General features: G+C 39.5%; 1 protein-coding gene across 13 annotated transcripts in view; it reads left to right on the forward strand.

Moving 5' to 3' along the window:
* Positions 1-25,385, forward strand: part of LOC126937867 (transducin-like enhancer protein 4) — a 156,772-nt gene that overhangs the window by 16,905 nt on the left and 114,482 nt on the right. For all 13 annotated transcript variants that reach the window (XM_050761663.1, XM_050761658.1, XM_050761665.1 and 10 more), the window contains exon 5: positions 24,352-24,414. In XM_050761663.1, the coding sequence (XP_050617620.1) occupies positions 24,352-24,414 (63 nt within the window). The remainder of the gene's footprint in view (positions 1-24,351; positions 24,415-25,385) is intronic.

A 25,385-nucleotide genomic window follows, 5' to 3' on the forward strand; every position in this document is an offset into this window, starting at 1 on the left:
GTGAGATTTCTAAAACAGGCATGGCACCTTCTTTTATAACCACATGTCACACGGGAATGTTCAGGGAACTGTAAACTTTTGAGTGCCTGCCTGGGGTGGAGGAGAGATGGAGGTTTTTGGCTGGGTTTGAAAGGTTCTATATAGTTCTGGAATTTATATGCATAATTGTGTACCTTTCTTGTCGGGGCAGAATCCGTAGCCCTTACTGGTTCAGTGAGGAAACTGGAACCCAAACAACAGAGTTCGGGAGGTACTGTGCTAGAGCAGTGGTTGCAAACTGGAGCAGTTCCTTTCCTCAGAGGACATCTGGCAATGTGATGATATTTGCGGTTGTCACAACTTGGAGGTGCTACTGGCATCTAGTGGGTAGAGTCTGGGATGCTGCTGAACATCTCCATGTACAGGACAGCCCTCTACAACAAAGACTTAGCTGGCCTAGAATCTCAGTAGCGCCAACACTCAGAAACTCTGCTCCAGAGAGAAGAAAGTATTATTAAATTATGTTGCCTTTTTATGGCCTGGAGGGTTACAGGTTGGGGGCATAATGACCTCTGAGTAGAGAAAGGCCAAGTATGAGCATTGTCTGGCTTCTCTAGTTAAGTCAGTTTGAGAGAATCCTTCAAACCATACTTACCTTTTCCGGTTTTTTCCTCCCTTTCCCATGCTGGTAAGCAGAGTGGGGTTGGTGGTAGTTAAGTTCCAAATGGAGATATTACATGATCCTTTGTTATCTTCCTTTTCCTAAAGAGGGGACCGTGATAAACCTAGGTGGGAGGGACTTTTCACACTTACGTTCAGCTTCTCATTGGAAATCAGCTTGATTTCCACCGAAGACATCCAGATCTTTGTGGTGCTACTACCGCGCAAGGCAGGAGACATTTTCAGTGGAGGTATTGGATTGGCAGAAATTTTTTTTATGTGGGGCCCATTGGTCGTGTCTCCCCATTGAGGCCGCTAGAATTAGTCTTACTCCTTGTCTAGGTTTTTCAGAAGTGTTGCCCTTTATTAGCCTTCCTTTGTCCATGCTGGGCATTCTCAGTCATTTCAACCGCGTTCCTGGGACACCAGTCTGGTTGGTACCAAGATGTGTATGATAGACCGGGCCACCTGAGAATTCAGCATGACATTTCTGGCTTGATCCTACCCAACTGAGGATTAGGGCAGATCTTACTGCAAAATAGCCCCTCTGCTCTTTTTCTTCAGGGCAAAGTGCGTTATACTTGTCTTTGTCATGTCCTGATCACACTGTAATACACAAAATGGAACCTTGAGTTTTTTAAGTAGCGTGAGTCCACAACATGGGTTCGTTTTTATTTTTGAATGTGTGGGCACTGATCAGTGAACCTCTTTTACTTGGACTTCTTTTCCCCCTACAAATTCCACTATGCTGTGCTATGAATGTAGGTGACTGTTTTAAAGGCTTTCAATTTTTGGGGGAACAGAGAACTGTTTGGGAATGTGGTTTTACCTCTAAGTATATCTACCTTGGTTAACCCCCACAAAATATAGTCAACCTAAAGTGGCTAGTAAAAAACAAGAGCAGTTCCATAGTTGCTTATTTGCTTGAACATTTTTTGGGTGAGCTGGGGGAAGACAAAACGCTTGTTTGGGCTTCTTAAGGGAGAAATTGTGTCCCCCAAATTCCAATGTGTGCTTTTAAGCTTCCACCCTTCTCTAGGTTCTGGGAATGGGGAGGTAAACCTTTGGCAACCCTACTTGCTCGTAAGTCTTCTCCTTACATTTCAGAGGTGTCAGATTTAGGAGAGGCTGCGGCAGGCAAAGTACATTATATACAAAAACTTTCCTTTTGTAATACGGGAGCTCATTTCCAAAGGCTCCATATGGCTAGCCTAGGAGGCTCATAGTAAAGACCTGCTTTAGATGTAAGCAGAGCTGATAGGAGGGTTTTCTTATAATCTAAGCAATAAGTTTTAGGTTATTTTGCATCAGTTTAGGATGCACACTTGTGAGGTGGCATTTATGCCTTCTTCCCAGATTAGATTTACAAATCCCACTTTCTTAGATACTGGATTTTACATTTTGAGTCATGCTTTTTTGCCACTTTCTTTCTGTTTGAGGCTCACCCTGCAAATTAACTTTCTAAACTGAAATATTTAGCTGCTCAAATTGAAATACCTGGAATTGGATTTATTATAAAGTTTAAGAAGATTATAACCTAAATACTTAAACATGAAAAATAACTTAATCTTCATGAGATTGTTTTATTCTTTCATTGGGAGGGTTACTTGCCAAGAGCCAGTAGTCCTGGTCACCTCAGAGGGAATGCAAAGGCTTTCATTCTTTCATCCAGCAAATGTTAATTAACCTCATAGTGTGTGCAGGTTGCTTTGAGGGCTAGCAGGTTAGGAAAGATACAAGGCTTGCCTCCATGAGAATCTAGTCTTTTTCTGTCATTTGGACCACTGTAAACAATGCAAAGCAGTGCAGTGGATACACAGTTGTGACTTAGGTGGAAGAGAAGGGGGTCTTTCTGGCTCCTGAGTGATTAAAGATGCTGTTACAGAGGAGGTGGGCACATTTTAATGAGTCCTCAGAGGACGGGGAGCACTTAGGCAGGATGAAAGGAAAGGGTAGGCTTCCAAGTGGAAGCCACAGGGACTGGAAACTGCTGTGCATATTCAGTCTGTGTTTAGCGTTTCCAGCTTTCTTGAGTGGTAGAGGAGAGAATAATTGGGAAGATAGGTTTGGGATGTGTTGTAGAAGGCCTTGAATGCTGGTGGTAGTGCTTGGGCTATAAAAAAAAGGAAAGGAAAGAATAATCAGTTAGTTGGTCAGGGGACCGTATCTGTCTTGCTAATTTACTCAACAGCTAGCATGAGGCCTGAGAGCAAATGTGAGTGAACGTTGTTGAAAGGATTTGAGTGGAGAGGGGCGTGACTGGAGAGGGACAGGGTGGAGGAGGTGAAGTCTGAACTAGGGAAGTAGAACTGGAAAGGAGGAATTCCTGTGACCTTGCATTTCATTGGATGAAGAGTATGGAAATGCATAGGAGAAAGGCCCTAAGACATTGATGTCTGCAGAGGGACAGAGTCATGGTACCATTCATTGATTAAAAAAAAAGATACTTTAGAAGGGGAGAACTTGGTGTTGATAATGCTGCCAGGTATGGTGCCTAGGAAGGAGGGAGTGAAAGAAGGAAGAGGAGGGAATGAATGAGTTTGTTGCTTCTTTTGCTTTCATATCATCTCCTTACTTTCATCTCTCCTGCCAAATTTATAATCCTTCCAAGAACCTCATGTGTTTTACGGGCATGTGCCTTGGTTGAACTATTTGACCTTTGTAGGAGTATAGAAGAGAGTTTCTTCTTCTTCTTCTTTTTTTTTTTTTTTTTTTTTTTTTTTGAGGCGGGGTCTCGCTCTGATGCCCAGGCTGGAGTGCAGTGGTATGATCATGGCTCGCTGCAGCCTCAGCCTCCTGGGCTCAGGTGATCCTCCCACTTCAGCCTCCTGAGTAGCTGGGACTAAAGGTGCTCATCACCACACCCGACTAAATTTTGTGTTTTTTGGTAGAGACTGTGTTTTGCCATGTTACCCAGGCTAATCTCAAACTTCTGAGCTCAAGACCCACCTCAGCCTCCCAAAGTGCTGGGATCACAGGGGTGAGCCACTGCGCCCAGCCAGAAATAGAGAGTTTCTGTCATTTTGCTCGGTTACTGCCATTACATTTATGTAGACATAATGAAATTTGTAAATTCAATTTATTTTTAACTTTTTCATCTGTAAAGGATTTTTAACATTAGAAGTATGTACAGAATCCTCAAAATTATTCATTTATCATTGAAACTCTTTGCTGCAGTCATTCTTCCTTCTATTTTTTATTTCTTGTATGACTTGGCCAGCAACTCTGGGTATCAGTGATTGTATATCCTTTTTAAGTTGAGAAATTTCATGTAGACATAAGGCTGAGTCAATAATTGTCTTGGGCAACTACTGTCTTTCAAAAGAAATAATTATTCCCATTGTTCACTATGTCCCTGATGAGCTGAACACTGAAATTACAATAGATGCTTTAGTCAATGCGAATTATTTGCATGTGGTTAATTTTCTTCTTTTTTCTCCCTAATGTGAGGCATATTCTGTATTTTCAACCTTTACCCCTTTTAGACACTTGTCTTAAGCTCCCTTGGTAGAATGAGAACAGCAGTGATAGTAAGGAAAGTTAAGATGAAATTAAAAAGGCCATAGAGTACATTTTTGGTAAACCAAAATATTGTTTGGTGGCACAAAGCCACAGATCTATTCCAAAAAAAAACAAAAACCGAAATGTGGTTTTGCTGTCTGTCATGCAGTCTGTTTCAACTGTCAGAAACATACGTTGCTTTATGGGATGTTTTTTTCAAGTCTGACCACAGCTTTTAATTTCCTTCATTCCACCCACACCTCCTACCACACACCCATGTATCTAGCACTAATTTATAGGCAATTTGAATCTAATGATATAATCATCAGCAAGCAAAAGGGTCAGCATTTGTGGCAAAAGTTTATTTCTTGGTGTGCTAATGATCAGTTCTGTACTCTTGGAAACTCTAAACAGTCAGAACACAGTGATTGTCCTTGTTCTTGGACTTTTCAGTCTAAGTTAGATTGAGGCCTTTAAAAGATGGTTTTGAAGTGCTTTGTATTTTTGCTAAAAACATACTATTAAAGAAAATTAAACAATATTCAATGAATTTTAGAAAGCAAAAGAAAAACTCACTTATGTTCCTACAGCTGTTCCTACAGTTCCAACTGCTGACCAGGCAGAGGCATCCTTGTGTCTCCATCATATATGCTGTGTCTGATGGGGATCATGTCCCCCTCATGAATAAATACTAGTCAAGGTTCAAAGGGTGATACATAAAATATATAGCACAAAAAATTAATGATAAAATGAAACCCCAGATCTTTAAAATTATTGTTGACTTACTGGTAACTTTACAGTTTCTTCGACTTCTTATAGGCAACATGACCCTAAATATTTTTAAAAATCTAGCCATAATTCAGCCAGTAACTTCCTGTGACATTGGTAAATTATTTAACTTTTTTTTTTTCTATTTTTGAGACGAAGTCTCACTCTGTTGCCCACGCTGCAGTGCAGTGGCATGATCTTGGCTCACTGCAACCTCCACCTCCCAAGTTCAAGTGATTCTCCTGCCTTAGCCTCCCAAGTAGCTGGGATTACAGGCACGCACCACCATGCCCCCAGGATAACTTTTTGTATTTTTAGTAGAGGGAGGGTTTACTGTGTTGGCCAAGCTGGTCTTGAACTCCTGACCTTGTGATCCACCCACCTCGGCCTCCCAGGGTGCTGGGATTACAGGTGTGAGCCACTGCACCCAGCCAATTAACTTTTCTTTTAACTTTTCTGAGTCTCAGTTCCTCATCCGTAAAACAAGGGTCTAGGACTGGATTTTTACTTTTTATAACATGTTGGTTCCCAGCCCCCTAATCTGGGTCTTAGGCATCAGTATTGTTCTAAAAGCTACAGAGGTGATTTTGATGTACGGCAAGGTTGAGGACCAGTGAACTAGAGCAGTGCTGCTCTAACTTCAATGTGCATACAAATCACTGGGGATCATGCTGAAATCAGATTCTGTTTCTGTAGGTCTGGGTTGGTGCATGATACTCTCCATTTCTAACAGAAAGATCAGGTGATACTGATACTGCTGGTCCACTGATCACATTTTGAGTAGCAAGGAGCCAAAACATCTCCAAAATGTCTTCCATTTCTACATTATATCTCCATGGTATAGTTTATATAGTTCGTGGGAGTCTGTGTGCTGCCTGAGTGATATCCCACATTTAGTATGTTAAGATTGATAGTGTATTATCTTATCTGCATAACCTCTCATTGCTTAAGCTCCATCCAGACTCATGCATTTTTTTTTCTTTTTTTCTGTTTTGGGAGATTCATGCATCTTTGAAACAACACCTCATATTGAAGTCATTTTAATAGTACCTTGCTTTAGACAGCCTGACAGCTCTAGCTGGTGGCTGGTGGGTTGTTACATTTGCTGTAGAGAAGAGGGTTTTCATTTCTTCTTATCTTAGTTCACTCCACTTCAACAGATACTTACGCTTTTGTATTGTCTCCTTTCGTCTCTTCAACAGGTTCCCTCTCCATATTGACCTCTTAATATTTTGGGGTAAATGGGCAAAAAGAATCATGAAGTGCATTTTGTTTTATTTTTCTTCTCATGCATGTACATTCTTTGCAGAAAATTTATTAAGCGTTAAGTTTAAGGGAGCAAAAGTCCAACTCCAACTTACTCAAAACTCAAGCATACTTAAGCTGTAACATTTTTTAACTCTATACTTTAACCCTATCACTTAGCAATTGTTTTTAGAAATAAGAAAATACTATTTATAGTTTGTGGTTCTTTCTTTTTGTTTGCTGCAACTCATCCTCTCAGTGGCCGGCATCATGGCCGAGTGGAAAGACTCCTGAATGGTGGTGTCTGAAGAACTGATATTCTGAGCCTTCACCCACCCTTAAGTAGTTTTTGCAACTGTAGACACTTGGGTTCTGTAAGTAAACCAGGGAAGAGGTTAAGGAATGCTCCATTTCTTAGGGCTGTGTTGGAGAATTTGATTACCTTGGAGGAACATACCTATCACCTAAAGTCTAAGGCAGTAAGAAATTATAGTTTGCGATTGAGGAATGTTGCTTCGGAGTAGTGACACTCAGAGAGTGGTCTGCGGACTGGTGCAGGTCTGTGAACTATTTCTTAAAGATGGGTGAATGAGATAAGGTACTTGTTACTTGTGCAAAAATTAACTCACTCTTTTCTTCATAGAGAATGTCTTCATCTTTAAAAAACAAAACAAAAACTCCATTGAACTAAACGTAGTTAACCAGAATCTTTTGGCTGATCGGTAACAATCTGGGAACGAGCTACTTTCCTGCTTTAGAATACTTAATCAGTCAAAAGTTGTATCAGGTTATGTTATACTTTAAGAATAGACTGAAGTGGAAGTTCATAAAGTGTAACCTAAAAAATAAAAAAGTAAATTTAAAGGCATGTTAGATTAAAGGTAAGAATCAAATTCAAGGTGGTATGAATGTACGTAGCATAGTTAAGTCCAAGGCAGTTAACACAGGTTCACAAGTAGTAGCTTCTTATTGAAGCTGTAAGAAGCACTGCAGTTTGTGCTTTGGTTAATGCAAAACTTGTTTAAATTCTTCTGAGTGCTTCTAAATTCTCTGAGATAATTTTTGTTTTTCATTTTTTACCATCTACTTAATTGAAGATAACATACTTCTATACGTCACGAAGAATTTTTATTCTGTAGTCTTAAATTTCAGGACCATGTTATTGTCTGAGAAGCTTTAAAATTAAGCCTGCCTCCCCTCCCCCTGCCTGGTGATATTCTTTATTCTTTACTACTATTTATAAAATTCACTGCAGCTAGGGCAACTATCTGTTCACCAAGAAAAGAGGAAGGGAGATCCTTCACCAGTAGCAAAACATAAATACTGAGAATGTCTTTTCTGGGTCAAAGTGCAAGAAAAATAGAAAACAAGCAAATTTTTTGGGGCTAGGCCTGTGAGCTCACTCCTTCCAATCAGTGAGGTGGCACGTGTCTTCTGCCACTGTGCCAGTGAGTCTGGCATCCCCATCCCACTTTAGATCTGTTCCCTAGCCGCCTCATGGTCCTTGCAGCCCTTCTCCTGTGTAGTATAAATTAGCAAGGGATGCTTTCTTAATTGAGAGACAGAAAGGGCCCTAAGCTTGAATTGATACCTAACAATACAGCCACTCAATTTGTAGCACTATCTAATCTCAATTCTGTCTTAGAACTGCTTACTTTAAGGGATTTTATTCGTAAGCCTACCCTCATAAATATTTCTGCCAACCAGATATGGGGCAGCCATTCTTCCCATTTCATGATTATAGAAATGGAGTCCAGAATCATTTTGGAGTTTGCTTATCAAAGTCATGGTTTAGCTAGACTAGAAATTAGAGTCACATTAGGATTTGGGACTGCACAGCTGTATCGTTCAAAATATTTGGTGTTCTTTCAGAATGTTTTGTCACTTCATTCTGAATTCTTCCCGTGCCTTTCCATAATTGTCCCCTAAACCAACCTTGACACAAGCCTGTGATTTCCCTGTTTTAGTGAACGGTAGGAAGCACCCTATCATCCAGGTTTTATGCACTGGAGTCATCGATTCCGTACTCCCCTGGTTGTCTAATCTAGTGAAGCCACATAAATCCACTAGCTCTCCATGTGCAGCCTGCCTGCTGTCCTTACTCTCAACCACGGTCACCATCACTGACCATCAGACCTTGTTGTCATACTAGAGGTTATGGTGGTCTCCAGGCTTTCTGCCTACAGCCTTTGCCTTCTCTATTCCCTTATCTGGGCTTGCTGGACCTCCCGGTCTACTTCTATATCTATGTTTTGGTGTCGGGTCATTTTTTAGGGGCCCTTCTCTGCCCCTGGAAAATCCTGCCATTATTCCCAATATGGCTCTGACCTCTTCTCTGCTTACTTTGCCCTTTTATTTAGGTAATTTTATTCACTCTGAGTAGATGAATCTCAGGGTTTTTTTTTTTTTACTACCCTAGACCCTTCCCCTGAGACCATTGTATGTCCTCATTTGCCTTGAATGTCTTATAGATACTTAAACTCAACAGGTCCCGAAATGACATAGTCCCTCACAAGCCCACTTAGTGATTCCTATCTGAGGAAGCGCCACCACCATCCACCCAGTTTCTCAAGCCAGAAACCTAGAGAGGCAGCTGATTATTCTCCTGCTCTCTCATTCTTTAGCCACACCCAGTCAAACAGGAGGTCTTCTGGTGTCAGCTCCCAGTTACTCCTGTATTTGTTTACTTTTCTCCAGCTATGTGATCATGGTAAATTAACCACTTTTCTCTTCTTTGACTTCATCTGTAAAATGGGGACGAGAATAATCCTCTTAAAATTGTTCTGAACATTAAGTGAAATATGTGACACAGAGCAAGCGTTCCATTAATGTTAGGATGGTGAACACCCTTGGCCACCATATTTAAAAGGACTCACTGGCCTGGCGCGGTGGCTCACGCCTGTAATCCCAGCACTTTGGGAGGCAGAGGCAGGCGGATCACGAGGTCAGGAGATCGAGACTATCCTGGCTAACATGGTGAAACCCTGTCTCTACTAAAAAAAAAAAAAAAAAAAAAAAAAAAAATTACCCAGGCGTGGTGGCATGCACCTGTAATCTCAGTAATCTCAGCTGCTTGGGAGTCTGAGGCAGGAGAATTCCTGCAACCCAGGAAGTGGAGGTTGCAGTGAGCTGAGATCGTGCCACTGCACTCCAGCCTGGGTGATAGAGCGAGACTCTGTCTCAAAAAAAAAAAAAACAAAAAAAACAAAAACACTCACCATGAGTAATGCAATAGCCTCCTAACTAGTATGTCCTGGATAAAGATGATCCTGGTCCACTAGGTTCTTTTGGATCTACTTCTCCACCTTCACCTTGTACTGATACTACCCCTTTCACTTTTTTCTTTGAATGTCAGTGTTGCGTGCTGGTATGGCAGGCTTTGTTGGGAATGGTCTTACCCTTTTCTCTGCCCCCTTCTCCTTTGTGTGTCAGACTCATTTCACTCTCAGTTACTCAGGGAAATAGTCCTCTAAAAAGCATTTTAAAATACCCTGCATTCTGTATTTGTTTCAATGTCTGTCTCATTTGTTAGATTATAGGCTCTGTGAGTCCTATCTTGTTCCTGTACTGTTTTTTTCAGATTATAACGCAGTATATGGCAGAGTAGCAGACAATAATCGAAAGTTATGAAGTTAATATGGCTCACATTACTCTATCCCCAAAGCCAGAAGGGTTTTCTTCCCCTCCTCACTCTTACATTTCCAGGGCTCCTCTGGGTAGTACCTAGGGCACTTAACATATGGCGTTTGTTATTGTGTTTATTTATATTTGATCTTCCCCCAACTAAATTATAAACACCTCAAGAGTTCAGATCAGTTCTGCATTCAGAACTGCTGTTTCTACCACAGCTTCTAGTTTAGAGTAGGAGCCAGTAACTGAAAACATCTTGTTGAATTTCCTAAGTCGGAGGTGCTTTGGAAATTCCTTTTGTTCCTATTCTGAAGTTATCTTCCATCCTCCATCTTTCCTCTTGTGGTATGCTTTGTGGTTATAAATCTCTTCTTTCCGTCCGCAGTATTAAATATAATCAGTGGCAAGAAGTGGGTGGAGGACAGAAATGCACTGTGGTGTCTTGACCTGTCTGGTACTTATCATAACTTTCCTAGGAATTGACCTTGATGGGCCCTTACTGCCGTCTAAATACAGTTCAAACCCCTTAGAGTGGCATTCAGGACCTTCCACAGTCTGACCTCAGTGAACCCCTTCTGTCCTTATTTTCCACTCTGTTTTTTATTGCATGCATCCTGTGCTCTAGCTTAATGGTTTTCAATCCTGCCTGCACATTAGAATCACCTGGGGAGCTTTAAAAACTGAAACCAGGGTCCTGGCTTTGGAGATTGTGAGTTAATTGGTCTGGAGTGAGGCCTGGGTGTGGGTGTTTGTGAAAGGTGGACTAGTAATGCTGATGTAAGGCCAGGGCTGGAAACGACTGACGAGCTCAGTGTTTCCCACGGAATATCGTCTCCTCTCCGAATTTTGAGGAGAGAGGGTCCCAAAGCCAAAGAAGCTTGAGTCGTAATTGCTTTTAATGTGCTCCTTTCCAAAAATGTATGGTGAACACTATCAAATGAAAGGCTCTGAGATATCCAACAGTAAAGAAAACTGTTTAACTTTCTTCACAGTGTGTGAGGTCATCTGATCAGGGACTCCTTTATGTGTATAATACTTGTTAATAACATATGCAACATGTGGTGTAGAAAATGTTATGTTTAGCCACATCTCAACTTTTGAGTCGCTTCTTTTTTTGTCCTTGCCTGATCATGTCATCCAAACCAGACCCACCTCCCACCCCAGGGCTCTCTCTTAGACCCCCTATTTTGTCTTCATAGCACTTCTCAGTGTCTGAAATTCCTCTTTATATACTTGTATGTGTGCTTCTGTCTCCCTCCACCTATGATGGGAGCTCCCTGATGGTAGGGACTTGCTTGTCTTGTTCACCCCTCTGTCTTCATTCACCTACAATAGTCCTGACAAGTAATAAAGTACTTATTAAGTAGATATTTAATAAGTATTTGTTGAATGGGCAAAAAGGCAGTAATACATTCGTGGTTTAGGCTTTTTCTAAGGTACATTTGTTTAAATATTTTAAACTGCCTACAGAATTTAATTTAAAAGCTACCTGAAGTACATTTTAAAAGTAACTAGGAATATAGGAACACAATAGTTTCCTTTACCTTTAATTTTCTCAACCTGCCTAGTCAAGTATTAAAAAAGAAGAAAACAAACAAAAGTAGATGTGAGCCTGATTATAGGGAAAATGCTGTTATTTTTCTGATTATAGAGAGGTTTCAGTCTGTGGTCGGGGACTTCTTTTTTCTAATTTCTCAGCCTGTCTCAGGTGGCTTCCCCCAGCCATTGAAGGAGCTGGAGTGAGCAATCAGTGAATGGTAGTGGACTTTGTGTGCAGTACACCACCCCAACAACAAAAACACACAGAAACAGCCAAGGAATTAGTTTAAGTAAAAGCTTCCTAATAATTAAAACCCTCCTGCAGTGTGAGAGTGTCCAGACAGGTTTGTCAGGGACAGTGGGGAGGCAGTTTGTGTATCAGAATCCATACGTGGAATCCCAGGTTCGGTTGCCTGCTGCTCAGCACGTGATGCTGCAGCAACTCTTGGACCTTGTTCTGAAGGGATCTGGATAGCCTGTTCTCTCTAGGGGTCCTCCTGCTGCAGCTGTGCCCATGGCTCCCCAAGCCTGGCTCTAACTGTCTTGTTTTGAACAAGGTTAATAAGTATGAACTCATCTACACATTGTAGTGTGTATAATTCCTGAGCTCCACCACCACACCTTGAATTATTCGGAACTGTCCTTTTACTTCTGTGAACCTAGTGATGCTGTCGCATGAGTAGGCCCTTTCCTTGGGCTATTAAAATCATCAAGTTGGTACACTCGAGATAACATTGTAGAGATTTCTCATGAACGGTGTACACAAGGTGCGCTCCCAGGGTGCTGTCTAACAAATTCCTCAGTTCAGTGGGTCTGGTGATGAGCAATCTGGTATAAATAATCTCAAGAAGGAGGTTAAGCTGCATTTCCTTTATTATATTTTAAAATAATCTTTAAAACACATATTTTGCCAAGATTTCAGATAGGAAACTTTAATCATTTATTCACCCGTTAGGAATTGTCCAGAATGAATTTGCATTTCCTTTTGTTGCACACTATGATAATTTATTATTCTTTTGAATAGCGTGGTATCCTAAATGCCAGAAAAGATGTGTGATGGGAAGCTAAATAAACCATATCAGAATTTAAGCAGGTTTTCTGGATAGATATTCCTTTGTGGTTGATATATTAATGTGCTTTAGCTACAGGCATACCTTGTTTTACTGGGCCTTGCTTTATTGTGCTTCACAGAAACTGTGTTTTTCACAAATTGAAGGCTGTAGCAACCCTGAGTGGAGCCGTTCTTCCAATAGCCTGTGCTCACTTCATGTCTCTATGTCACATTTTGGTAACTCACAATATTTCAAACCTTCTCATTATTACTTTATCTGTTACGTGATTTGTGGTTAGTGATCTTTAATGTTACTATTGTAATAGTTTTAGAGTAACGTGAACTGAGCCCCCGTCAGACAGCAAACTTAATTAATGTATGTGTTCTTACTGCTTCGTGCTATTCCCCCTTCTTTCCCTCTCCTCAGGCTTCCCCATTCTCTGAGACAACAGTATTGAAATAGGTCAATTAATAACCTTACACAGGAGGGCCTCTAAGTGTTCAAATGCGAGGAAGAGTCTCACATCTCTCATTTTAAATCAAAATCTAGAGATGATTAACCTTAGAGTGGAAGACATGTCAAAAGCTGATGAGCCAAAAGCTAGGTGTATTGTGCTCAACAGCCAAGTTATAAATGCAAATGCAAATGAAAAGAAGTTAAAGGAAATTAAAAGTGCTACTCCAGTGGTAAGAAAATGAAACAGCCTTATTGCTGACTTAGGGATGGTTTTAGTGGTCTGGATAGAAGCTCAAACCAGCCATGACATTCCCTTAAGCCAAAGCCTAATCCAGAGCAAAACCCCTCACTCTCTTCAATTCTGTGAAGGCCGAGAGAGGTGAGAAAGCTGCAGAAGGAAGGTTTGAAGCTAGCAGAGGTTGGTTCATTGGGTTTAATGAAAGAAACCATCTCCATAACGTGAAAGTGCAAAGTGAAGCAGCAAGTACTGATGTGGAATCTGCAGCAAGTTATCTGGAAGATCTAGCTAAGATCATTGATGAAGGTGGCTACGCCAAACAACAGATTTGCAGTGTGGATAAGACAGCCTTCTATTGGAAGAAGATGCCATCTAGGACTTTCATAGCTAGAGAAGAGATGTCAGTGACTGACTTCAAATCTGCAAAGGATAGACTCCCTTGCTATGTAACTAATGCAGCTGGTGACTTTAACTTGAAGCCCATGCTCATTTATCATTCCAAAAATCCTAGGGCCTTTAAGAATTATGCTGAATCTACCCTGCCTGTGTTCTATAAATGGAACTACAAAGCCTAGACAACAGCACATCTGTTTATAGCATGGTTTACTGAATATTTTAATCCCATTGTTGAGACCCACTGCTCAGAAAAAACGATTTCTTTCAAAATATTACTGCCTACTATTGGTGTACCTAGTCACCCAAGAGCTCTGATGGAGATGTATAAGGAGATTAGTGTTTTCATGCCTGCTAATACAGCATCCATTCTGTAGCCCATGGATCTTTTAAGATTTACTATATAAGAAATACATTTTGTAAGGCTGTAGCTGCCATAGATAATGATTCTTCTGGTGAATCTGAGCAAGGTAAATTGAAAACCTTCTGGAAAGGATTAGCCATTCTAGATGTCATTAAGAACGTTTGTGGTTCATGGGAGGAGGTCAAAATACCAACATTAATAAGAATTTGGAAGAAGTTGATTCCAATCCTTGTGGATGCCTTTGGAGGGGTTCAAGACCCTGAGAATGGTCTTTGGGGTTGGACCTTGAAGATGTGACTGAATTGCTGCAATCTCATGATAAAACTTGAATGGATGAGAAGCTGCTGCTTATGGATGAGCAAAGAAAGTAGTTTCTTGAGATTGAATATACTTCTGGTGAAGATGCTATGAACACTGTTGAAATGACCACAAAGAATTTGAATATTACATCAACTTGGTTGATAAAGCAGTGGCAGAGTTTGAAAGGATTGACTCCTCTGAAATTTCAAAGAAATTCTGTGAGTAAAATGCTGTCAAACAGCATCCCATACTACAGAGAAGTTCTTTGGGAAGGAAGAGACACTCAGTGCTAACAAGCTTAATTATTGTCTGTTTTTGAGAAAATGTCATAGCCCTCCAACTTTAAGCAACCACCTCCCTGATTAGCCGTCAGTATTGAGCGAAGACCCTCTGTCAGCAAAAAGATCATGGCTCACTGAAAGCTCAGATGATGGTTAGCATTTTCTATCAGTAAAGTATTTTTAAATTATGGTGTTCTATATATGTTTTTTTTTAAAGACATAATGCTACTTCACACTTAAACTATAAAAGTTATGTTTGTACTGTACTGTAGTACACACATGCACTGGGAAACCAAAAAATTTGTGTGACTCGCTTTATTGTAACATTCACTTTATTGTCGTGATCTGGAACCGAATTCACAATATCTCTTGTGTATGTCTGTATTCCCAAACAATTTTAGCATGCCCGCAAAAGAATTCATGAGATTCTAACCACCTAAACTGTAGTTTCTTCTATTTATTCAACAAAAGCATATTGAGTGTCTTTGACGTAGCAGCCACTGGGGCTGTACGACAAGGCTATCTGCCATGGAGCCTACATTCTTTAGAACCTTACTCCTAGGGGTCTGGTCTGTGGACCAGCATTTTCAGCATCACCTTAAAGTTTGTTAGAAGTAGATTCTGAGGCCCTTTTCCAATTTGGATTTTAACATTTCCAGGTGATTAGTATGTGCATTACAGTTAGAGAAGCACTAGTCTAGTCCATGTAAACAAAAATATATATGAGGTAATTTCAGATGATTACAAATGCTGTCAGGAGAAGACAAAACTGTAATGGGCCAGAATGTGGGAGGAGAGGGAGTAATTGAGGATGGTAAGTGAAGGCATTGGAGGGAGTCTCCTATTAAGTCCTGAGACTTAAATGATGGGTGGAGATGAGCCATGGGAAGATCTGGGGAAGGTGAGGTAGAGGGAGGAGCAAGTACAAATGCTAGGAAGAGGGACTGTCTCCTTGTTCCTTGCTGTGCCCTCTGCTCTAGCCAGGCCAGGGCCCATTTATTCACTTGCTGACTGTGCCTGCACCTGGAAGTGTAGTGGAAGGGTAATGGCAGAGCGGTATCTCAGTAAACAGGAAAAGGCCAAAACTTGGATTTTGATAGGAGTGGCAACTCATAGTGAGAAAACAAAGGGATTGTAAGGATGTTTTGGTAGTGACAGCTTCAAAGAATTGAAATTTTATATAATTGGGAGGAGGGAGAAGAAACCACTAGAGGCCATATGCTAGAATTGGAAGAAGAGGAAAGAAAATACTGAGAAATGCAAGATAGATGGAGGTTTCTTGAAAAACAGAGAAAAGAAGTAAACAGACGAGGATGCTTTAGGCTCGCCTGAGAGGAAAGACCAAAAAATAGAGAGCATGGCGCTCTGTATAAAAGGTGGCTTCTTTCCCTGGAGATAGGCATCCTTGATGAGAACTAAGGACGATTAGTCTTGTTTTGTTTTGTTTTATTCCTATATCCAAAATTCCTTTGTCTTTAGGTATTTCTCACATCATTTTGATCACACATACCATGTTGGGAAAAATCAAGATGAATGATCTCCATTTACTGTGGGCACAAGAAGTATTTTCTTCCCTCTACTGTGGCTAAGTATGGAAAAGGTTAATTGTAAATCAGCATTAAAAGACAACCGTACATTTATTTATGTCAGTAGGAAAGAGGAAGTTGTGAGAGAGAGAGAGAAAAGGAGGAGGAGGAAGAAGAGGAGGAGGAAGAAGAGGAGGAGGGGAGGGAGAGAGAAGAGAAGTAAAATGTAAAGCAGGCAGCTGGCAAGGCTTGCTCTGACACACCGGCTGAGGAAAGAACTATTCGTAGAACTTGGGTGTCTAAGTAATCAGAGTAATCAGGTTCTCTGACCGGTGCCACCTTGTTCTGTGCAGGCTGAAGGTAAGCCCTCTAGAGAAAGTAATTTTCTTTCCCTACTCCCACTGACATCCCACTTTTCCCTCCCATCCTTTCTTTCCATTTTCCCTGCCTCTCCCCTCTGGTGGAACTGAGTATAACCGTGGTAACATTGGTTACAGTGTTTTCCAGACTTGAGAACTGAAATGATTTGACCTTGTACAAGTAATTGGACGTCTGGCACAATGATCGTCATTCTCAACCTTGATAATTTATCTCTCTCGATCACTCTTAACCTTATAGCAGTATTTAAACACAGTAACTAGAGCCCAAAAGATGCATGTAGGTGGATAGGCACCTATCTAGGATTTCTCTTAAAGATATACCTCTAGAAAGCTCACATGGTGGGAGGAAAAAGAGGGTGCTTTTTTTTTTTTTTTTTTTTTTTTTTTTTTTTTTTTTTTTTTTTTAACATTGTAAAAATGCTTCAGTAAAATATAGCTTTAGCTCTGGGGATAGATTGGAATAGTTCCATGAAATGTAGGCACACCCTGATTCTCTTCAAGGACTTTGTTCTGTGTATTCCCACGTGAGCAACACAAACAGTAGCCCCATGTATCTTGTTAGGACAAATAAATGGGACATTTGAGAATATTCAGTTAACTGAACCACACATAGGGTACTTTAAAGCACACTTAACATGCAGTAAAATAGCATAAATATGAGTTCAACACGCAAACCACATTGACATTGCTGGTGGTATCATCATTAGTAAAATCATTGTTTTGGTTAAACTCCCTGGGGGAAGCAGTGGAAGGGAGGTATGGGGGTTGTGAAAAAAGGTTCAATATCGACACTTTCACATCGTTTAAGATGATACAAATTGACTACCCTGTTATAGACAGTATCCTTTTCTCATGGGAGTAAGTAGGATGGGCAGAGCTTTTAAAAACAGCAAGTCTTAGTTTTAAAGTCCTTTAGGAAACTGATAGATGGCCTATTAAATCAATTCTTATAACGTTATCACTTTGTTTTATTGCTTTATTAAGCAGTAGTAGTTTTTTTTTCTTTCTTTCTTTCTTTTTTAACAAAATAAGCACTCAAACAAATAAAGCTTAGGCATGTGGTTTTACCAGCTTGCTAGCAATACTGACAATATCTTCGGTCTAAATCTCTAAGCTTTATTCCACTGAGGCTTTTTTTTTTTTTTTAAATACCTAAGATCAGTGTTTTTTATTTATTTTTATTATTTTTTTTATACTTTAATTTCTTTCTTTTCTTTTTTTTTTTTTTGAGACGGAGTCTCGCTTTGTCGCCCAGGCTGGAGTGCAGTGGCACGATCTCGGCTCACTGCAAGCTCCACCTCCCAGGTTCACGCCATTCTCCTACCTCAGCCTCCAAGTAGCTGGGACTACAGGCACGCACCACCACGCTCGGCTAATTTTTTGTATTTTTAGTAGAGACGGGTTTCACCGTGTTAGCCAGGATGGTCTCGATCTCCTGACCTTGTGATCCGCCCGCCTCGGCCTCCCAAAGTGCTGGGATTACAGGCGTGAGCCACCGCGCCCAGCTATACTTTAATTTCTAGGGTACGTTTGCACAACGTGCAGGCTTGTTACATATGTATACATGTGCCATGTTGGTTTGCGGCAATCATCAACTTGTCATTTGCATTAGGTATTTCTCCTAATGCTATCCCTCCCCCAGCCCCCAACTCCCCAACAGGCCCTAGTGTGTAATGTTCCCCCCACCGCCCCGTGTCCATGTGTTCTCGTTGTTCAACTTCCACCTATGAGTGAGAATATGCAGTGTTTGGTTTTCTGTCCTTGTGATAGTTTGCTTAGAATGATGGTTTCCAGTTTCATCCATGTCTCTGCAAAGGACATGAATTTGTCCTTTTTTACGGCTGCATAGTATTCCATGATGTATAGATGCCACATTTTCTTAATCCAGTCTATCACTGATGGACATTTGGGTTGGTTCCAAGTCTTTGCTTTTGTGAATAGTGCCTCAACAGACATATTTGTGCATGTGTCCAGTAATGGGATCACTGGGTCAAATGGTATTGCTGTTTCTAGATCCTTGAGGAATTGCCACATTGTCTTCCACGATGGTTGAACTAATTTACACTCTCACCAACAGTGTAAAAGCCTTCCTATTTCTTCACATCGTCTCCAGCCTCTGTTGTTTCCTGAGTTTTTGATGATCCCCATTCTAACTGGCGTGAGATGGTATCTCACTGTGGTTTTGATTTGCATTTCTCTGATGACCAGTGATGATGAGCATTTTTTCATATGTCTGCTGGCTGCATAAATGTCTTCTTTTGAGAAGTGTCTGTTCATATCCTTTGCCCACTTTTAGATGGGGTTGTTTTTTTCTTGTAAATTTAAGTTCTTTGTAGATTCTGGGTATTAGCCCTTTGTCAGATGGGTAGATTGCAAATATTTTCTCCCATTCTGTAGGTTGCCTGTTCACTCTGATTATAGTTTCTTTTGGTTTGTAGAAGCTCTTTAGTTTAATTAGAGGTCTATTTTGGCTTTTGTTGCCATTGCTTCTGGTGTTTTAGTCATGAAGTCTTTGCCCATGCCTATGTTCTGAATGGTATTGCCTCGGGTTTCTTCTGGGGTTTTTATGGTGTTAGGTCTTAAATTTAAGTCTTTCATCCATCTTGAGTTAATTTTTGTATAAAGTGTAAGGAAAGGATCCAGTTTCAGCTTTCTACATATGGCTAGCCAGTTTTCTCAGCACCGTTTATTAAATGGGGAATCCCTTTCCCATTGCTTGTTTTTGTCAGGTTTCTCAAAGATCAGATGATTGTAGATGTGTGGTGTTATTTCTGAGGGCTCTGTTCTGTTCCATTGGTCTATATATCTGTTTTGGTACCTGTATCATGCTGTTTTGGTTACTGTAGCCTTGTAGTATAGTTTGAAATCAGGTAGCGTGGTACCTGCAGTTTTATTCTTTTTGCTTAGGATTGTCTTGGCAATGCGGGCTCTTTTTTGGTTCCATATGAACTTTAAAGTAGTTTTTTCCAATTCTGTGAAGAAAGTCATTGGTAGCTTGATGGGGATGACATTGAATCTATAAATTTCCTTGGGCAGTATGGCCATTTTCACGATAGTGATTCTTCCCATCCATGAACATGGAATGTTCTTATATTTGTTTGTGTCCTCTTTTATTTTGTTGAGCAATGGTTTGTAGTTCTCCTTGAGGAGGTCCTTCACATCCCTTGTAAGTTGGAGTCCTATGTATTTTATTCTCTTTGTAGTAATTGTGAATAGGAATTCACTCATGATTTGGCTGTCTGTCTATTATTGGTGTATACGAATGCTTGTGATTTTTGCACACCGATTTTGTTTCCTGAGACTTTGCTGAAGTTGCTTATTAGCTTAAGGAAATTTTTGGCTGAGACGATGGGGTTTTCTAAATATACAATCCTATCATCTGCAAACAGAGACAATTTGACTTCCTCTTTTCCTAATTGAATACCCTTCATTTCTTTCTCTTGCCTGATTGCCCTGGCCAGAACTTCCAACATTATATTGAATAGGAGTTAATAGCTAAGATTAGTTTTATGTGTTACATGTTATTAACACTTTTGTAAAATTGATTTTTGATAAGGTAAAAATGGAGTTGTCAGTTTAGAGCAATAGTACTTGAACATTTTTCCTTACGTTTAGTCTGGATTTTAAGTTAGAAAGAATTTCTCATTAGTCCTCTGACTTTTTAATCTAGGGTCAGGCAAGATCAGTTTCAGAAGTTGTACAGTTTCTTTAGAAAATTTGGAACAAATCAAGATATTTTCTGATTGAAATTTTAAAGAATTGCAGTCTTTGTTCTCTAGTGGTGAAGTGAAGTGATAGGGTTGCAAGATTTATTTGTGTTTATTCCAAAAAGCATTTCAGTCAGGGTAAGTAGGACTTATTTGTCACCTTTATAAAAATGTTGATATAAAAGTGGATGAATGTATGTTCTTGATAAACATTTAATAAAATAAACAGATTCATCTTTTAAAAAATTTTGGCAAGAAACTGCTGTGTTGAAAACTAATGGTAAAATGTTTTTCTTCAGGAATGTTTCCCAAAACTGTAATTGCTTTAAGTTAGCTGCTGAAATGGTTTCCTATTAACACTTTGTTATTCTGTTTTATTTCAGCAATACATACGTAGTAATGTTGTTCCTATTTTGATGAGAGACAAACGCATGAAACTATTTTTAAAATCAACAATTGCTTTTGATATATCCCTTTGATTAGTAAAATAAAGCTATTGGTACTTTCACCCAAGTTTATTATGTTTTTAAAATAAGATTTGTGTCTCTTTAAGGAAATCATATAGGCTGAAAATGATCCAAATAAAAATCAGATTATTGTATCAGATCTATTTCAGGGAATGTAGTTAAATTCAAGTATAGGGTCAACTAAGTTTTTGTCTCTTAAATGATTAGTAAAATTTGTTACGTGATAAGGGAAATATGTATTTGGTATTGTGTGCTTTAGTATTTGTTACTTTTTAACCTAGTGATTGAGTTACAGCTTTCTTTTCAATGTATGACATCACTTTCCCATGATGTAAGATAGTTGATACATTTTCCAGTAATTCTTGAGTGTTGGAGTATGAAGAAATAAAATATAAAATATTCTTTTCTGTGTTTCCCTGTTTTGTTACTACCTGGTCATGCTCCTAGGCCACTTGTCCATCAGTACTGTAGAGTTAGCCTGTTGACATTCACATGTCAGGTGTTGAGTGCATAGCCAAGGGATTTTCATAGAATGCCTTTTTTGTCATTACGTTTTTCTGAGATATTTTACCCAAACCAAGGTTTTCTTTAGCAGGGATGGTGATCACTTTTATTTTATTGATTTTTTTTTTTTTGTTGGAGAATCGTGTAAAGGTGGGAAATTTTGAGAGAGAGGAAATAGAATGGTAGTGAGTTGAGGGCAGGAAAATACATCTGCAACCTTTATTGGTTTTTAAGTGAATATCTTGATAGGGAAGGTATAATGGAATTGTCAAAAATTGTTAATGTGTTTGACAAAGTGTGACTGCCTGTACGATCTTTTTGTTAACATTTTGACATGAACAATTGTCCTTTTATTGGTGCTATTAATGCTATTTTGGAATATCATGGGCATCTAAAGGCAATAGTTGAGCAGTGTCCATAAAGCATCAAATACCATTATAATATCTAGTAACCCTAACAGCAATATTTCAGAATCCCTGCCTGTTTAAATGGGCTATCTGTGAATGTACTGGCTCAGGGATGCATGACCCCCATCACCTATAAATTTGATTGGAAGCTAACAGTACTGGCTAGCCTGATGGATAGCAGATTAGAGCCCTGATTAACCATGTGATTCAAATACTGGGAATATATTGTCTAAGCAAGATTCATCAGATGCAATCAGAATTTCAAGTGGTCAGATGAAATTCAAATGTGTGTTGTGGTTTTTCCTCCCCTATTGCTTTTCCTCCTAGGTTGCCTTTTTTCCCTTCTTTCCCCAAAGCTGAAAAATACTTCTTTGATGAATCTGCTCCTTACCCTAAAGCTGTCTGTCTGTTATTCATCAGAAAGCAGGTCGCAGTTCAGTGAGCAGAAGAAAAGATTTTAATAGAAGCTGTGCCAAGGGCTGTAATGCATCATTTTAGGGCCCTAATTACATTACAATGACAAATATCAATGGTGACAACAGCAATAACCTACATCCTTTAATGGCTGTGCTGGAAAAGGAGTTTGGGCCCCACGCCATTATATTAGACTCAGTTTCAAAACATAGGCCATTAGAAGTGTGTGTCCACAGTGTTATTGGCTGATCGCTGAAGCCCAGTGGAAAGGCCTGTAAATAAATGATGCCTCCCTAAAGCTGGGTCCTATGGGACAAAAGAGGCAAAATTAGATGACCATGGGAGCAGCAGTGTTTCCGAGGCAACTTTAGCTTTCAAAGTGAAGAATGACCTGCTTAATTTTATGAAATCACACACACATCCCACCCCCCAACTGCCAATTAGCCTGACCATGAAAATCCATTGGCATGACAACTTAAAGAAATTAAGAAGTCTTTTAAACAAAAGGAGACCTTTAACAAAAGTCTGGAAGGTTTCTACCCTCCCGTTTCTGTTGTGTGTGTGTTAACCTACGTGATTAGTAAAAAGACTCGTCTCCTTTTTACATTTATTTTTAAGAAAATGTAGAATTTAAAAAAAAAAAAGTTGCTCAGACTTAATACAGCCTAGGTCCAAAATTTTATTTCACCAGATGAATAAGTTTCCTTAGAGTAGTTTTTATTGTCTAGATTATGTAGGCAAACTAAAGAACTCAGTTTTCTTATGTGCCCACACATTTTTCAGCCCTCCTAGCAAGGGACTATTTTATTTATGTAAACAACATAATGAAGAAAATATGCTTGGCAGATGGTTCTAAGCATTAGAATCATCAGTTTGGTCTGCCCCAAAGTGTCTCATTATCTTTTATTCTCTCCCCCTCCACCTCTCCCTGCAAAAAGCTTAACAACCAAATGCCTTTGAGACGCAGTACTTTCAGCCTGGTGAATGCTACTTTATTTTCTTAGCTCACCCTGGAATTTCACCCCATAACCACTGTGGTATGTTCGTCCAGGTGGAGAGTGGTTTGGTGATTCCCATTGCAGCTCTTCATGGTAGCTTAAGCATGCTTAAAGGATGGCTAAATGCTCCATGGGGCCAGTGCAGTAAATTAAATCAGGTCAGCACAGTTGGGTCCTTATTCACTGCCGCTTATTGGTGCTGGGTTTTTGTCCATCTTGTTAGGAATGCAGGCTGGAATGGAAAGCTTAGGTTTGAAACTTCATGGTGAATTTGTGTTTTCTTTTGGCTGGCAAAGTTTTTAAGGTGCTGGCATTTAAAAGATTGCATAGCTACACAGTTAGAAGGGTTGCTGATGAAAGAAGGAAGCCTAGATTGCACAAGTAGAGTGTCACTGTCATTCTGGTAATGACTTGGCAAGAAAAGGCATTTTGGGCCTCTCATAAAATGAGGAACTGACGCTGGATGGAATTTAAGAATGTCTTAGGGATAGTAATTGCTTTACATTTTCTGTCTTTCAATTCTTCTTAGCTGTCTTTCCTCCATTCCATCATTAAAATATAAACTATTTTGTATGTATGTGTATTAAAAAAACTATGTATTTATACATCACAGAATATACAAAGCACCATCTGAAAATACAAATTAAGATAAACATTGGTAAAGCTGTGGGTAACTTTTTAAAGAAAACAGGTAGTGGTTTTTTTTTGTTTTGTTTTTTTGTTTTTCTTAACTTACAGTAGCATCTTATTGGTTTAAAATGTCTGTACTTCTAAAAATTATTAGAGAATAGACTGTTCTCTGACATTGTTGGGACTTTTGCATATCCACAGGGAAAAAAAAAAAAAGTTCCCAAGGATAGTTTCCAGATACATACAGATTGCTTTTTGCTAAGTGTAATAAGATTTTAGCGTATCTCAACCTCTGTACACTGAAAACCCTGGTAGGACACATTTGGAAATTTTTATGGTTGAAGAAAACATTTCATTCTCCAAGAATTTATAAGAATCTGAATTAACCAACTTTTTTGGGTTGGTTGGGTGCTGCTGTTTCAGAAGTTCAGGGTCTTGAGTTTAAAATCACAGCACCAGTGTTTTTAAAGCAAAGGCCACAAGTATAGAAATCCAATGAGTTGCTAATTGAAGGAGTTGAGATGTAGGAAAGAATGGATCTTTACTTATCTAAATTCTTAAGAGTTAGAAGACTGCAGGTTTTATGAAAAATGTTAGTATGAGCAAGGGTCCTGGTGAAGGCTGTTGAAAACTGATTTCCAGTCATGGAAATTAAATTCCATTTTATATTGCCCTGATGCTTGAAGGTTAACTTGTTAAGATGAATGCTGGTTAATAAATTGTGCTGTTAATGTGGCACTGTTGTCATTGCTTCCTTTTAATGGGCTTGCTGATGAGATGGTTTTCCTCTTCCTTAGGAAATATGCCAGCCAAATTATAAAGTATGTTTTAATATCATCCTGTTAATATTTCGGGAATCTGTAACCAGCTGACTGTTCTCTTTATTGCTTTCCTTTCCCTTATTTTTTGCAGGCAGAGATTGTCAAGAGGCTGAATGCTATCTGTGCACAAGTCATTCCTTTCCTGTCCCAAGAGGTAAGGTAGTTGATTTTAGGCACTGGACTAGAAGTTGCCATTTTAGTGGTTTTGCAGAAAAGGGATTGTAGAACTGACTCTCTGGCCTTGCCAGTCTCTTCGTGTTTGTATTTTATTTTCATTTCTAAGAAACAGTGTTCTCACTCCAACTTGTATACCTTAATAACTTTCTGTGGAATATGATTTAAATGTGTTTATGTAATGGAATATTTTCTAGTTGGGCTAAGCAAAATTCAGTCATTAAAATATTTTGCTATCTTTGTAGTGTTGCTCAGAATTATGCTTGTTTGTCATAATGGTACCTAATAGGGTAGACTGAAAAATTACCAGGAAAACAGGAGCTTACTCTGTACTATTGTCATTGGGCATTAAGAATTGGCAGAAGACATATCAAATGGAAAGACTTTATGTAATAAACAAACTAAGGAAGCTTTTGGCTAGCTACTTTTAAACATTTACTTCTTGTTACCTGATTAAGTCTTTATATTATTGTGCTTTTGGGAAAAGATCTGCAAGATGAACTCAATGAACTCGTTTCTCTGAGTGCCACTTTTCTCAAAATTAGGCTTTGGTGATGGTAGGCTTAGCACATTGCTAAGGCCCGGCGTGCGGCTCACTAGTTCTCTTGCTCTCCTCCGGGGAAGTGCATGCTGTCAGCAAACAGGCACAGGTTGAAATAAAGTGATGCATTTCTAGTGCTTGTTGGCTTCCTTGTGGCTTTTTTTTTCTCTCCCTGCTTGCTTTTGGTAGTTATAAAAGTTGAAGTGAGAATAGTGGAAAAAGATAATTTTTTGCTTCTGGATTACTGAATGCCTTCATTTGCTCAGGTAAGATCCACTTTAAGAAGGAAGGAGCTAATGAAATAGCTGCATGTCTTTAGCCGCAATACGCAATACTTTGTGCCTTGGGCTGAGAAGGCACAGAGGCACTGTTCTTCCTGCCTTTCAGCTGTTCTGTAAGTGTTGGGTCAC

This window comes from Macaca thibetana, chromosome 15 (genome assembly GCF_024542745.1).
Source record: "Macaca thibetana thibetana isolate TM-01 chromosome 15, ASM2454274v1, whole genome shotgun sequence".
Taxonomy (NCBI): domain Eukaryota; kingdom Metazoa; phylum Chordata; class Mammalia; order Primates; family Cercopithecidae; genus Macaca; species Macaca thibetana.